The sequence below is a fragment of the Branchiostoma floridae genome, chromosome 17 (genome assembly GCF_000003815.2).
Source record: "Branchiostoma floridae strain S238N-H82 chromosome 17, Bfl_VNyyK, whole genome shotgun sequence".
In the NCBI taxonomy this organism is placed as follows: Eukaryota; Metazoa; Chordata; class Leptocardii; order Amphioxiformes; family Branchiostomatidae; genus Branchiostoma; species Branchiostoma floridae.
The window spans coordinates 7,339,377-7,356,136 of NC_049995.1; the positions used below are offsets into that span (position 1 = coordinate 7,339,377).

General features: G+C 38.7%; 1 protein-coding gene across 1 annotated transcript in view; it reads left to right on the top strand.

Moving 5' to 3' along the window:
* The window catches only part of LOC118405014 (mucin-5AC-like), an 89,714-nt gene that overhangs the window by 60,890 nt on the left and 12,064 nt on the right, over positions 1–16,760 (top strand). Inside the window, exons 44-59 of the mRNA XM_035804414.1 lie at positions 2,147–2,324; positions 3,300–3,529; positions 5,886–6,055; positions 6,432–6,600; positions 7,333–7,604; positions 8,501–8,702; positions 9,817–9,995; positions 10,870–11,071; positions 11,466–11,636; positions 12,114–12,148; positions 12,363–12,543; positions 12,802–12,906; positions 13,363–13,461; positions 15,496–15,539; positions 15,782–15,842; positions 16,511–16,620. Of these exons, the coding sequence (XP_035660307.1) occupies positions 2,147–2,324; positions 3,300–3,529; positions 5,886–6,055; positions 6,432–6,600; positions 7,333–7,604; positions 8,501–8,702; positions 9,817–9,995; positions 10,870–11,071; positions 11,466–11,636; positions 12,114–12,148; positions 12,363–12,543; positions 12,802–12,906; positions 13,363–13,461; positions 15,496–15,539; positions 15,782–15,842; positions 16,511–16,620 (2,408 nt within the window). The remainder of the gene's footprint in view (positions 1–2,146; positions 2,325–3,299; positions 3,530–5,885; positions 6,056–6,431; positions 6,601–7,332; positions 7,605–8,500; positions 8,703–9,816; positions 9,996–10,869; positions 11,072–11,465; positions 11,637–12,113; positions 12,149–12,362; positions 12,544–12,801; positions 12,907–13,362; positions 13,462–15,495; positions 15,540–15,781; positions 15,843–16,510; positions 16,621–16,760) is intronic.

Sequence of the window (16,760 nt, forward strand, 5' to 3'; positions counted from 1 at the left end):
GCAAACAATCCTCGCAACTGCAGCACCCACAACTGCGGCACCGACCACAGCAGCACCCACAACTGCAGCACCCACAACTGCGGCACCGACCACAGCAGCACCCACCACTGCAGCCCCCACAACTGCGGCACCGACCACAGCAGCACCACCCACCACAATATGTGAACCTATACTTGAATGGTCTGAATGGATTGATACACACTGCCCTCCTACAGGTAGAACAATTTCGTTATTGTTGATTACAGGAATTATAATATATCGTCAAATGTAAAGCTAAATGTTGTAATGATAACATACCTCCTATGATTGTCATGCCTCTTTTTATTTTGGTACATAGTGCGATACGTGAATATAATCAACTGTATTTCAGTCAGTTTCCTCTTAGAACAGTAGGCAAGGATTGGTATTACATTTTTGTAAAAACGTAATAATGATACGCCAAATAGCAATTACTCAAGCAACGAGACATGATTTTGGAAACGGTCAGATGCTTTAGATAACACCTGTTATCTTTCGTTAGTGACACAGACGAAAGATAACAAAGCTTTTTTTGCTTATTACCTGAATGTTTAGCCACAATTGATGTAGTAAATGCATATTTTGCTTAATTGTCACTGATTAAGCATACAATACTTTTACCACTGGAATGTTTTTACTACCCAGTATGCGAGGATGGTGTGGAACTTTCGCTAGGACTGTCCTGCTATGAGATTGGACCAACTGATGCAGATAACTATACTGATGCAAATATATACTGTGCTGCTAACGGTGGCTTCGTGGTGACTCTTTCATCTGCGGATGAAGTGGTAAGTACACCACAATTGTCTTGAATTAAAGTTGAAGCATAGCATTTTGAAATGTTGTGTATTATTGTGTCAAAAGAATCTTTCTTTCTTTCTTTATCAAGTTAGTCTCATTAAGATTCATCTGCGACGGTAATGGACATAGTAAAATATGTTATTTATGTCCACCATGTAAAGCACTGACCAATATGCTGTAAGTCTCAGTCTTCTGACCCTTTCCAAATTGAAGTGACACGAAGCCTATGTCAGGTGACCTAAGCAGAAGTGTGACGTCAAAAACAGATCAATTTTTTGGGGCAGTCGGTATTGGTCTCTCTTACGGGGTCGTGTACATGTATTGGGCTTATTGATAACATCAATCTACGTCGGATTTTAAAGAGTTCAAATTGTTGTCTTCTGTTATAGGGATTTATAATGGACCAATTTGGAGATGACACTTTCTACATTAACGCACAATGGTCAACAGTTGACAGTGCCTGGCTTTTGGAGGACGGTTCACCTGCTGACATGCTGGACCTACTGTAAGATTTCAAACTTTACAAATGAGCTGTTTCCGCGGGTAAACTTAATTCTATATTACCTTAGCTATCTTGTTACAAAGAATGATATGATCATGACATATGTAAAAAAAGATAATGAGCAAGTAGGAACTATATTTCATGTAAACATGACAGTAACTATCTTTCTACACTGATTATGTCTTTGATATGCCACAAAATCTATATACGAAGTGTTTCTTCACATTACAGAGTAGCAAACTCTTTGTGGCAATTTACTTAAAAACAAGATACAATTGATTGTGTTATGAAACAATTGAAAGATACCGTCAAAAGATCATTCAATACAACAAGAATGCATGACACTCTTTTTGTTAGTCCCGAACTTCCGCACTATATTGGTATCAATTTAAATATCAATTAGCAGGTAAACGTTTAGATAGGTTAACTTCGTTGCTGCAAGAGTTCCTCAACAAAAGTTACTGTATGCTATTATTTTTAGAAATGCGCCAGATGGAAGCTCTTCCACACCATGCCTGATGATGATGAATGGACAACTCACTGCTGCATCTTGTGACGAAGCTACTCAAGTTATTTGCGAGGAAACAGGAAGTATGTGCTTCCTTATTCTTTGAGAAAACCAGTTTACAATGGAAGTTGTAACGAGACAATATGTTTTCAATTACTGTCATTCAAAAAAGTCAATATGATTTAACTTGATATAATGTTTACATTTTGTGATCTATGAAATAATAAAGATTGCATTCTAAAATAATAGCAAATAAATCAAAGGCGATAAACATTACTCGCTGTGCCTAACATGTTAACTTGTGGTTCAAATTACAGCACCAGGTCCAGAGGATGAAGACGATGAGTCAGCACGAGATGACGGATATGACATCTGTGAAAATCCCATAGATATTGAGTGTCAAAACCTGAACACCGGTGAAATACTGGAGAATGGAGGGGTGGGGTCAGATGGCCTTACGTGCACCTTAGCGGATGGTGCTCAATGTGACTACAAGTAAGTCTTATATTATGTAATATCATAATCCATCTACTCACTGGTGCTCATTGAAACAATGTGTTTGAGGCCAGTATACTAGTATGTAGCGTTACTAGAACAATATCTATTCTAGCTAATTTGGAAAAGAGATTCACTTTATTTCATTCCTATTAAGGGCTAGTCTTAGTATAATAAGATACACAATCAAACACAAATTACAGATAAAAGAACATAGTTACACAATCTTAAATGTAAAATATCAAAATGATTTAACAAATGTTGGATTGCCCTTTTCAAGTTTATGATTTGGGGTTTGATGATATGGTGTTCCATACATGATGGCACGGTAGAAGAAGGCTTGCTTTTCGAAGTTTGTGTTTAGCTTATTGTAGTTTAAAACTGTAGAAATTGAATGATCTAATTGAATTTGTGTACGTTCAATGGGCAGTAACGATGGGATGTTTTGGGGGGCTGACAAGAATTCTACCAAAAATATATCAAACGAGCTGATGACGAGTCTTGATCTTACCATGGGCCAACCCCGATCTACAATGTATCTATCAGGCCTGTTATCTAGCAGGCATGTCTAATGGGCATTTCAGCAATAATATACAGGGTTTGATTCGTTTAGAGCTTGAATAGAAATGTTTCCTATAGGTGGTGGACAGCACTGTGCTACTGTAGAATATGACAATTGTGCATACAGCGACCAAACAGAGGACTTGGCCCATGTGTGCCTTATCAAAAGTGCTAGATTATTTGGCGACAATATGATTGGCATGCAAATGTAATGTTAATAGCCTTTCCATATGCAGCCCAAAGAAAACTCTATTTCATCAGTTGAATACTTTCAGTTCCAATATCCAAATTCAGCGAGGCGAAAGGTCGAAGAGACAGATCTGTATTAACAAGTTCTAATTTCTTTTGTGACTTTGAATTACCCGTTGTAAGAAGATACAATTACTGACCATCAGTTTTGAATTTTCCCTACAGCTGTGACAACTGGCAAGTCAGATACGAATGTTCTTATCCAATGCCACAATGTACAACAACTGCACCACCCACAACTGCAGCACCACCCACAACAACTGCAGCACCACCCACAACAACTGCAGCACCACCCACAACAACTGCAGCACCACCCACAACTACTGCAGCACCACCAACCACAACTGCAGCACCAACCACAGCAGCGCCAACCACTGAAGCACCAACCACGGCTGCCACAGCATACTGTGTTCCTGTGTGTTACTGGACCGACTTTATGAATTCACACACACCAGGTTATTTTCTTATCTTGCCATTAGATAAATACCATTTTATTGTAATAGTATGCAGTCTCACACCGTCTTGAAAGTGAACTGAAAAGTAAAATTGTACTTTCCGTTTACCTTTCAACAGAACTGCATGCCTCTGTGCATGTAGTGATGATTTAAATGTAGGTTTGGTAGACATTCTGTCATGTAATCTCGAACCAATGACTCTCGGAATATCCTATTCGACGGGTTTGAGTCTTTAGTTTCATGAGACGTACTAAAATCTACTGGTAAAGTTTGTAGATAAAACGCTAAGTTGTAGACATTTCTGTTCATACCCGAAGAAACTCAGTGTACAAAAACAATATTATCATTTTTAAGTAAGAAAATTGCTAAAAGCAAAAGTAGCCTGTATGAGAGATAACTTCTTAATAACTTTAAATAAAGGATTGAATTGTAGATATTTCTTCTCATATCTGAAGAAAGTCTAGAAAAAACATAATCATGATCATTTTATTGTATAATTGAGGATATTGCTAAAAGCAATGGATGTATTGGAAATAACTGTTTCTTTTTTCATTTTTCTGGATCAATTGTAGATAAAATTAAGGGTTAGATCATAGACATTTCTCTTCATACACGAAGAAAGTCTAGAAAAAACATTTCCTGATCATTTTATTTTATAAGTGAGGATATTGCTAAAAGCAATGGACATATCAGGGATAACTTAACTGTTTTTCCCATTTTTCTAGATCAGTTGTAGATAAAGGATTTAATTGTGGACATCTCTGTTCATACCCAAAGAAAGTCAAAAATTTTATGATTATTATATTTTATCAGTGAGAATACTGCTTAAAGCAATGGATGTATCAGAGATAACATAATATCTGTTTTTCAATGTTTCTAGATCCTGATGATGACGAGACTTATTCAAACCTCCGCACGACGTATGATTTCTGCGAATCCCCAAGCGATATTAAGTGTCAGGATGTAAATGCACCCGGTTTGGCCATCAGTACTGGACCAGGGCTCACATGTGACGTTAACAACGGATTGTACTGCACGGCCATGTATCGAACCGCTGGGTAAGAACCATTTCCAGGGTTTCATTACTTTCTAAATAGACAATGCACGTTTTGATACTTTGTTTTAGTATGTATACTTGTCAAAACGTGCATTGCCTAATCTAGAATGACAGTCTTTTTTCTAATTATTCATACTTGTCTCTTCTAAATTGTTTTAACTTAAAGGCAGACATTTAAATATTTCGAGGCAGACAGCAGAATTTTACACATTATGATCTGAATTGCTGGAAAGATGTCTAACTGACACCGTAGGAAACAACTTGTAGTTTTACTCATTTTATTTATGCATTGAGGTTCGCCACATTTGTGGAAGGATTGACATGATAACAGGTGACTATCCGTTCTCAAGATGTCAGCCCAGAGACCAGACTGTAAGGTTTTATCCATTCTGGGGTGGGTACCGGTATAGAAAGTTCAGGTACATGTCCGGTTCAGGTCCAGAGGATCAGGTCAAGTTCCGGACCTGAAGCTGAACCTAATTGTGAATGAACAATACTCAAAACAATGGCCTATTTCGCTACAAATCAATCTGTTTGGTGGAGTATCCTATTGTCATGTAAACAACGCATACTGCCTCAGACTGTTAATTTTGATAAAGTTTGAATGTAGAAACTTGATAAAAATGGCGCCCCCCCCCCCCATATAGCAAACTTGCAACAACAAAAAAATGTCCACCAGATAGAAATGACAGGTGCCTGTATGGAGTGAATATTGTCAGAAAACATGGTTTTAATTCAGCTCTTTGGTTGAATAAAAGTAAAACAACTTACACTTACACAAAAGCTGATTCATTACCTCAATGGGCCGTAGTAAGGTAACGTAAGGATTGGGTCCGAAAAACTCTCTCATTCAAATAGATTTCAGTTTTCTTACATCATTCAGGTTCTAAACTTACTTGTAATCATTTTCAAATCAATTTAATTGCAGTTTATGCAAGGACTATCAAATCAAGGTTAAATGCTGTGAGCTTCCGCCTCACTGCGTCACAACCTTACGGCCAACGACAAGACCACCCACAACAACCGCACCACCCACAACTACTGCAGCACCACCAACCACCACTGCAGCACCACCCACCACTACTGCAGCACTACCCACAACTACTGCAGCACCACCCACAACAACTGCAGCACCACCCACAACTACTGCAGCACCACCCACAACTACTGCAGCACCACCCACAACTACTGCAGCCCCACCCACAACTACTGCAGCACCACCAACCACTGCAGCAGCACCACCAACCACTGCAGCACCAACCACAGAAGCACCTACCACTGCGGGACCCACAACATTAGTACCCACAACATTAGTACCTACAACTGTGGCACCCACAACCACTTGTGCCGATACCTGTAACGTCTTACACCTGCCTTCTCTTTATACCAGTAAGAAATGGTTTTACACTGCTCTGATTTTATATTAGCTTAACTGCATGAATTTTATCGCCATACAATTTATACTAAAGTTTTTTTTTTCAATGGCCCGTTTATCTTTGGAGCGTCAGTATGCTTGCACAACTCTTGTGATTATGTTGCTTCCAGTATATATATCATTCTATGCCTTATTGATATATATGATATATACAATATACATGCCCAAGCATCACAAACTATATCTTTAATATAGTTGATTGAAACCTGCATAATGAAAATTCAATTACGACTCAAGGCAGATTCCCTTTGACCAATTGCATGCTGGTTTGGCCTTTTGGATACAGTCACTTCACCGATAATTCTGCTTGGAGATCATTTTATACTTATCATTCTATTTTTGTCATTTAGGTTGGCACCACATGGACTGTTCAGAATTGCTTTACATACACCTGCTCAGACTGTGGTGAGATTATTGTCGACGAGCCTGAATGTCCACCCCCTCTTGGTGGTCTCTGTCAAAATGGCAAGATTCCGCTATATTTCAGCGACGGATGCTGTACACATTTTGCTTGTGGATGTGAGTAAACATGTATATGTTAATCAAGGTCCTTCCCATATATTTTCACCAGTTGAAGAGAAATATTTGACATGGCTATAGTCATTCACAGAACTGCATTTCTCTCCAGTCAGTTTTCCTGTTACTATCACAATACATCCTTTTTGCTCTTCTGGGAACTTTTCTTACATTGTAACTCATCAGATACCATGCTAAAAGGCCTGGTCTGGAAACGATATGCCATGTACCAGGGAAGGTTATAAATAGTATCCTGATATTCTGGTATTTTGGACCAATGTTTTAACCACATTACACTTAGTGTTGGTGTACGGTCACATGGACTACATGCTTAGCTTATAGCTGTTTGAAACTTCAGTGCAAAAAGTTATCATTGCAGTAACAATCTATATACTATTAAAGTAACTTTTAGTTTTGTTTTTCCTGACTAAATCTCTAAGCATGATTCCTGTGAACCTTTTTTTTTCTTTTTTTCTTCAAAACAAAATAATAAATGATTTAGTGGGCAACGCCAAGTGGTTGGTACTAGCCTAGGATATACATAGACAATACTTCACTTAGAGAACAACAAAACTAAAGTGCCAGCTTCATCTATTAATAACCATGTTCATGTTTACATTCTAGAAACAATTGATTAATTCTTTGTGCCATTTGACTTAATTGTTGAGTTAATTGGATTTAATTTTTGACTGGTCTACAAAATGATGATGTACCATCAACAATTCCCTTATTCAGGTGAATGCATCGGTTGGGGAGACCCTCACTACCAGGGCATGGATGGAGGTTATTTCCCATTCCAAGGTGCTGGCGATTTCGTCCTTTCCCAGTCGACTGCAAACGACCTCTTTTCTATCATTGGCACCAATGTCGACTGCAGAACTCTACCCAACGCTAACTTCTTCTACCACAATAGTCCCTACGGTCCAGACGATGTTGTTACCTGCACATCCGCCATTACCCTTCATTACGGGGGGCACGAATTCAAGGTTGTTCATCAAAACCTTCAGGTAAAAAGTTTACAAATTGTTTTCCTATGATATGATATGATATGATATGATATGATATGATATGATATGATATAAATTACACGATCGATGATACATATTCTTCGCATAGTCGCCTCCACTATTAAGCTGAGGATACCGACTGACTTCGGTTTAGCTTTCGGGCCCTGAAATCCTCTTAGAACGGGCGAAAAAAATGATATGCATTCTCTGTAGAAGGCTACATTCACTGCGTACAGTCGTTTGAGGAGGGGTCGTATAAAGTTGCGGTAAGGGCGACATAATTTCAGTCAAAGTGGAAGATGGAGGCGCTCCATAATATTACTTTGATAGTGGGCAAGAGTGTTCGGTTTCTGACATGCGGTCGATGCAGGTGTATAGCTGGGTACGTACATCTGTGACAGTTTTTCTACCGCGATTTGTTGCATGCATCTGACATGCTCGAGAGAAAAAACAAATCAAGAAAAAAGCAGTTCGGTCACTCACAGTGAGGAAGCTTGTACCACATGCCAAATATAAGACCCTACTACAAAATTCGCTAGTGCAGAGTCCCGTATCTTATACGTACATTGCTTTATATGTACATCCTGCCCAGCAACAAAGTAATGCTATGTAGCGCCAACCCTTTCCAAAACAACTATACTCAGCCGGTGTAGGCTTTAACAAAAAAAGGCATAGCTTTTTTTCTTTGGCCATTCCTGTCCCACTAGGGCTTAGGACTTTTGACCGAGTATTCGAAATAGAATAGGAGATTCTATTTGATCGATATGATCAACTTCTAACAGCAATAGATTGAGGAACAATGTGTTTATGCATGCAAGTTAATTAAATACTTTAGTCACAGTTTTGACTATACCTTAATATTCCTAACTTAAAAGCTTTTTTTTTCTTGATCATAGATGTACATTGATGGCTCACCAACAGCATGGGGTACCTACAGAGTAGGTGGTGTGGAAGCCATCCGAAAGTTTGGGAATGTCGATGTCTGGTTTTGGATCGAGCAATATGGAATCTTCGTCCAGTACAGCAACCTGGGCTACAAGGTCACCATCCGAATAGAGCCAGGAGACCTAGCAGCTTATGGCATAGATGGTCTTTGCGGTAGGTCAACTGAACAGTCTTAAATGTGCACGTTGTAGGATTAGGACAATACAAAAAGTAGTTTTTTTTACCATTTTGCCCATGGTAAGTTAGATCAATACTTTTGTAATTTATCATAATTAGCAGTGTACAAATATAGTTGCAGTGCATTCAGGGAGGGATTTTATGGCATCATTGAACTGTATACAAACATGTTTTTTTCTAAATCAGGGAACCTTGTGCAGCTTGTTTTTGCACAGTTAATAGTAATGCATACAAATGTGCTGCTGAAAAGTGGCTGTTACATATCTTTCACATGCAGGTAAAATTTGTTCTTTAGAATTTTGTCAATTTTGTGACCAGACGGTTACAAGGTGCACCTCTATGACACGGTGTTGGATTTTAGGCTTCATCAATCTTTTTTTCCTGGTACTCGATTTTAGAATTAACAATGCTGACATTTAAAGAAATAATCATAATGAAAACAGAGTCTGAGGCAAGAGTATGTACCTTGGGAAGAACTGATTCGTGTATGAGTATTGAACGAATATTCCATTGTATTACAACGATAAGTTCTCGAAAGGAAAATTGATGGTGCCCTATAAAAAGGAAGAGTGACTAGGATTCAAACTAGTCTAAAAGTCTTTACTCAAATTCTAGAATCACATTTGGCTGTACCAAGCGCAATTGGTTGAAAATCAACCAAATATGTAGTATCCGTCGGGGAAATCAGTACCATAGTATTACTTCAATGAGACTTCCCTCGATCGACTTAGCTTTTCATGCTAGATTTTAACTTTACAATGTCTGTGAGAACTAAGGAAAATGCCTGGTCATATGTCTCTTGTCAATGAATAAAAAAACTAAACCACGCCCTCCGAGATTTAGAAACCTCAAAAAAATATCCTATTTCTCTGGATCAAGGTGATGATGAACTGATTTCTTTTTTGAGAATACATGTAGGTTCACTTGCATCCTTGTAGTCCTGTGGCTTAATTTCTAAGTGATGTAGAACATGATACTAAAACCACCTCATACCATGTTGGAAATGTAATACGAAACTGCTAGTGAATGCATATTGTTACGTTTACATTAAGAACCCTTGATGATTCAACTGCAAGCTCCTTCTTTTCAGGGACTTGTAATAACAATCAGACCGATGATTGTTCGGAGGTCAACCCGGAGGAGTGTGGTTGTGAGTACCTGGTAGAGAACGGACTCGCTCACAAGAATGACTGCATTGCGACCACACCACCCCCACCGAATGAGAACTGCACGCATCTCGTGGATGTCTGCGATGAATACCTCAGTGCAGTATGTATACCATACATTGTGATGGGAATAAATTACTATTATGAATTGAAACATTATCATGGAAGCTTATCTGTGTAGGTAATAATCATTGTAAAAAGCTGAACTTCCTTCCAAAACAAAAGTGCACACGGATCAAATTTTTAACGTCGCCTGCTTCAGGGTCAATACTGATGACCAATCAGACTTCAGAATGTAAACTCGCGAGAGTTACGGACAGGTGCTCTTATTAACACGTGATCTTCCGGATACGTGCGATCCTGAAGAAGGCGACAGTGGTCGTGGAAAATTCCACCCATGTGTACTTTTATGTTGGAAGAAAGTTTAGCATTGTTCTACATTGAAACATTATGAAGCTTGAAATGTTTTTAACGTAAATTCCAGTTCAATATGAATGTAAACCAATTACTTGTAAAACATAGAATTAAAGAGGTGAATATAAAGTCATATATATTGGTATAACCGTCATTTGGCCTGATACAACAACCTGTACACAAAGACAATTTGAATGCTGTGTTCTATGTTCACCTACCCAGTCAAAAGTATTGACAACTTGCCATCTACCTTCATCAACGCGTAAAGAACTCTTGCTACTTCTTTGCTAAATGATGACTTGTGTTAATGGTTAAGATAGCTGACAAGTTACTGAGATATTCGTAGGAATTTGCATTTGCGAAAAAAACTTGAAATCAGGGAGGTTGGTAAAATAAACTACCAACCCCATGAACGTACATGTATTCACAGACCTTAGAGTATTAATGTTGATCGTCTTACAAAGAGGTAGAAGGTAAGAAAGTTTGTTTCCTTACCGCTGGTAACATATTGAATCAAGCCTTGATTCTTTAACAAATTATTGTTGTTTTACAAAAAAAAACAGAATCCCATAAGGAACTCACTAATGGAGGAGTGCTTCAAGTTTGTGGACCCTGAGGTGTTCCGTCGAGCCTGTAGATATGATGTGGCTCATTGTGTATCCGAGTGCGAGTCAATTGAAGCCTTTGCCACCACCTGTTTCGAAGAATCCAGACGCCAGAACGAGCCCATATGCATCGACTGGCGGTCCGAGTTACCACATTGCTGTGAGTACCCAACAACGTTTTTTCCCTTCAAATTCATGATCTAACAGACATGCTGACAGCCATACCAAATCAATTTGTGGCTTTAGAATTATATTGTCGATTTAAAGAGGAAAATCATTATATCAAATTAAGCAGAGTTAAAAGGACTAAATCAGTGAAATTAGTGTCATCTACCACGACATTTGACACACAATTCCTGTCGTGAGTATGTCATATTTGCAATCATCACATCCAGATGATTTTCTTGTGTTATGGTATAATCATTAGCAGTTTTTCTCATTGGACACATCTAGGCACTGAACTACATACTTGAGACTAGGGCATCATCTATTCGTCCTAAGTCAGAAACGTTTATTTTACACATCATGGCCAAATGTGTTTCTCCCTATTTCAGCATTGAACTGCTCCGAAAGTCTGGTCGAGCGGTCTTGTACGTGCCAGACAACGTGTGACGCACCGGACGACCACTGTGATGACGCCGACATGATACAAGATGGCTGCTTCTGTCCAGATGGGTATTTGTTTGACGAGGACACCAACCAATGTGTTCCTGAAGAGGAATGCCGTGAGTTTGACCTCTTTTGTAATAACTGTCCAAATACTAGTAGTGTTCAATGAAATTGATTAAGTAGTCAATTAGATTGTACCAGACTGAGTGTAGTTGCATCAGGATAGAATGATTTTGGTTGATATATTGTAGGGTGGAACGCATTGTCATTATTAGCAAAAACATATACGACAGGGGAATTACTTCTTCGATGTAAGTAATGCCAGGTGTTGAGTGGAGTTAGCTGCGCATATCGCAGTTGGGGTTAATGGAACGATCGACAGCAGAAGCTGGTGTTACCTCATGAAAAGACTACGTGGATGCAGAATCAACTTAACCATGAAACCATTTCATCACAGATGAACAGAGAGTCCATTTTCTCTTTGTAAAGTAGACAAATCATGGTAGAAATGCAATTGATGCATAGTCAAATTCTGCCTTCTTTTATGATAATTCGTTGACTATGCTGCTACTGTTATTTTACTTCATCTACAGTTCACTGTGTGGACGACCAAGGCAACCCTGTACCGGTAAGAAATGTGTCCAATTACCAAATGCATGGTAAACTTGGATGACTATAAACTTTACTGTCGTTATTTTCCTCGACTGGTAAGACCCAAAACATATAATTTATTCATTTTCCAATAGGTCCAACATCCGGTCCACCGTTTTTTCCGGACTGGTGCAATTAGAAATAAAAACGATTTTGTACCTGTACCCGTAGCAATTACTCTTTTTTTTCAGATTGGCTCCACATGGGTGCCAGGAGGTGATAGTTGCCAGATCTGCACTTGCCATGGTCCCAACTACTTTGACTGTGAGTATAAGGAATGTGTACCAGTTGAGCAACCAGTCTGCGAAGGACTCTGTAAAATCAAGAGGAATGTGGACAATTTTGACCCCTGCTGCCCAGAGTATGAGTGTGGTAAGAACGTTTTTCAACATTTTGGTATTACTTTCGCTATTTAAGAAGTAACATATGTGCATAGATAAATAGAGAGAGATTCGAGGAGCTACATCTACAAGAACGATGTAACAAAGTAATCAGAGTGAAATTAGTGAATATATCAAGCGAACCAAGCAAGAAAAGCACATACATGGCCTACGTTTATATAGATCTATTGTGTTGTGGACTAGATTATCTCTTTCATTTCATACATTCAAAATTTGTATTCGCCCTTAGCCTGTGAAGTGCCCTGTGACGTCCCACCTGTTCCCGTGTGTGGTTATGGGTATGTTGCAATCAATGTACAGAGCCCAGACGACTGTGGCCCAATCTATGAATGCAGTAAGTCACTTTGTGTAATATTATGTAAAACATGATGATGATGTCGCTACTGCTCTTCGATAATGACTAATGCATCTGTTTTTTTCGTTTTCAAATTTCAAAGTCGAGATTTTCTTCTTGCACTGCTTCCAACATGACTAAGGCCATATTCTTTGAAGCCAAGACTAAAAGTGGTTATAAAAAGACACAATTCTGCGAATAACTGTGTTGTTCGAAATTGATATTGGTGCATAATATTATGTACACGTTTACTAACTTCTTTCATTTATTAAAAATACAGTCCATGTTATTAATTATCTCAAGAAAAGTTTTAAATAGCCTGTTGCTTCATATCCCATTGCTGCCATAATTATTTATTCAAGTATCTTTATTGTTTTTTACGGTTATATCTGTAAAGTATGCATAATAATATATACATGTATTGTTAATCAATGTCAACTTTCCGCGTTTTAACAGTTTGCGACAACAGTACTTGTGACCCGACCTTGCCAGAATGCAATCAGTTTGAGGAGCTACAAATAACCGACACCGACTGTTGTAACATTTACGAATGTGGTAAGTAGTGCATGATATTGTGATATGGACGCGTTACAAAATAAGGGAAGAGACCTGTAGATTTAGATGGAACCTCATTTCCATCACAACCTCTTTTCACGTTTACTTCAGGCTTTTAACTCAATGCATTTAGCCAACGTTGGGCATGGATTGTTGTTTGAACAAAGTTATGCATGAAAGCTCAAATCGCCCTGCAGGCCGCTTTTCATTGAGGTCATAAGGTAAGAGGCAAGGGTCAGACAAAGGATATCCATGATGTCAGACAAAGTATATAACAGTTTACATGATTTTAAGTCCTAATTAGTCATGTAAGTCTGTATACACAAATTGTCATGGATACATGAATAGTTGGGATTTAATGACAATGATATTGTCATTGTCATTAAAGAAATTGTGAATTTTAACTTCTCAATGAGTCTAATGAAGACATGATCAGTAATCTCAGCAATTTTTAGATATTCGAAATCTATGGCATGTTTTAGGCCCGGCCTCTAGGCAGGCAGAACTAGGAGAATTAATGTAGCAAATATTGTGTATTTAAAGCATAGTAATTGAGGAAAAGTGTATCTAAGATCTTGAGAAAAATTGTACCGAGTGTTTATTTAATACTCCTCAGAAACAGTCGGTTGCACATGTGCATGGCTATAATTGTATTGTTTATTCGTAGCTTGGGGTCCCAAATTGTAAAGGTAGACATCATTCGTAGTTTGGGCTCCCAAATTGTAGGTAGACATCATTTGTAGCTTGGGGTCCCAAATTGTAAAGGCAGACATCATTCGTAGTTTGGGCTCCCAAATTGTAGGTAGACATCATTCGTAGCTTGGGTTCCCAAATTGTAAAGGTAGACATCATTCGTAGTTTGGGCTCCCAAGTTGTAAAGGTAGACATCATTTGTAGCTTGGATTCCCAAATTGTAAAGGTAGACATCATTTGTAGCTTGGGCTCCCAAATTGTAAAGGTAGACATCATTCGTAGCTTGGGTTCCCAAATTGTAAAGGTAGACATCATTCGTAGTTTGGGCTACCAAATTGTAAAGGTAGACATCATTCGTAGCTTGGGTTCCCAAATTGTAGGTAGACATCATTCGTAGCTTGGGTTCCCAAATTGTGAAGGTAGACTCATTCGTAGCTTGGGTTCCCAAATTGTAAAGGTAGACATCATTCGTAGTTTGGGCTCCCAAATTGTAGGTAGACATCATTCATAGCTTGGGTTCCCAAATTGTAGGTAGACATCATTCGTAGCTTGGGTTCCCAAATTGTGTAGGTAGACATCATTCGTAGCTTGGGGTCCCAAATTGTAAAGGTAGACATCATTCGTAGCTTGGGTTCCCAAATTGTGTATGTAGACATCATTCCTAGCTTGGGGTCCCAGATTGTAAAGGTAGACATCATTCGTAGCTTAGGGTCCCAAATTGTGAAGGTAGACATCATTCGTAGCTTGGGTTCCCAAATTGTAAAGGTAGACATCATTCGTAGCTTGGGGTCCCAAATTGTGAAGGTAGACATCATTCGTAGTTTGGGCTCCCAAATTGTAGGTAGACATCATTCATAGCTTGGGCTCCCAAATTGTAAAGGTAGACATCATTCGTAGCTTGGGGTCCCAAATTGTGAAGGTAGACATCATTCGTAGCTCGGGTTCCCAAATTGTAAAGGTAAACATCATTCGTAGCTTGGGCTCCCAAATTGTAAAGGTAGACATCATTCGTAGCTTGGGTTTCCAAATTAACAAAGGTAGACATCATTCGTAGCTTGGGTTTCCAAATTGTAGGTAGACATCATTCGTAGCTTGGGTTTCCAAATTGTAAAGTTAAAGATCATTCGTAGTTTGGACTCCCAAATTGTAAAGGTAGACATCATTTGTAGCTTGGGTTTCCAAATTGTAGGTAGACATCATTTGTAGCTTGGGCTCCCAAATTGTAAAGTTAAAGATCATTCGTAGCTTGGGCTCCCAAATTGTAAAGGTAGACATCATTCGTACGTAGCTTGGGAATAATATAATATGATACAATGTAATTGTATTGTTCTTATCCTTCAGTGTGCGTCGGTTGCCCGCCACTACCAGAAATATCATGTGAAGATGTAAGTTCTCATCGCTTGACTTTTATTCCTATGATATGTAGAAGGAAATTACAATGTTATTTGTTGAACTCATTGCCATACACCTCAACGTATGTCTATTACAAAAAATACATTAAGTTTGTACCTGTTCTCATATGTCATTTTATACCGTAAAAAATCATATATTTTCTGAAGATTACAAGCAAAATATGTAGATAAAAGGCAAAATAAACTCATGCATTATTTAAAACTTTCTTTTCCAGGGTTATGAACCAGTGGAAGTGCCTTTCAACTTTGGTTGTAACTGCTCTACTCTTGAATGCCGTACGTTTCTTTGATAAATTTTTGTAATTGGTAGTCATAATTTGATGACAATCGGCAGAGTCCATAGCATGCCCGCTTCGTTATGTCATTTATGCCTTTATGATGTAATGATGTAGTTATGTCTGTTTATTGTCAGGCACTATGACCCATAAGGACGAACAATTGACAGGACATTATACCTGTGGCCAATCATCAAATGGGACAAAGTCCCTGGCCCCAAACCCAGAAGAAGACTCTATCAGTACAATGTACATGTGGGTTGGTGCGAAGAGTAGAATTGGTGAATTATTGGCCAAAAGAATCGGTCCATTGGAAGTCACATATCCACTATGTCAGGCAAATGAAACCCAACGGTGACCAAACTCTTCTTGCAAGTATTCTCTCTAAAGCCTAGTCTATGTTATTAGTCTGACAGAGAAACCCAAAGGGTAATGGTTTGACTACATATTGACTGTTCTGGTTGCGATTTGAATTTGCCCAACGTACAGAACATAAAGCATTCCCAGTCATTGGAGAAGCGTCAGGTGCAGGTTAAAGAGCCCAACGCACTTGTCCATTCGATTGGGAGTCTACCCTGGGTGTGCTTGACATAACTAATAGCGAATATGTCATATTTCAACTAAATGTGATGACTGCTTTACCTTTTTTTTCCTTGTACCTTTTCCCAGAACCACTACCAGACTACTGCATCTATGAGGATTCTGACTTTGTTGATTACATCACACAACTTGGGATTCCTCTTCCTCCCGGCATAGATATCGGCCAAACATTCTACGAGGTAAGGAAAGTTAGCTTTCCTGGTGAGAAAAAAGAGTTTCACAGATTTTTTCAGATTTTATCATGTTGATGTAATTACTATAGAGAGAACAAGGCATTCAAAATGGAGGTAAAGTTTCAAAACTGGGGTCTGGGCGGGCA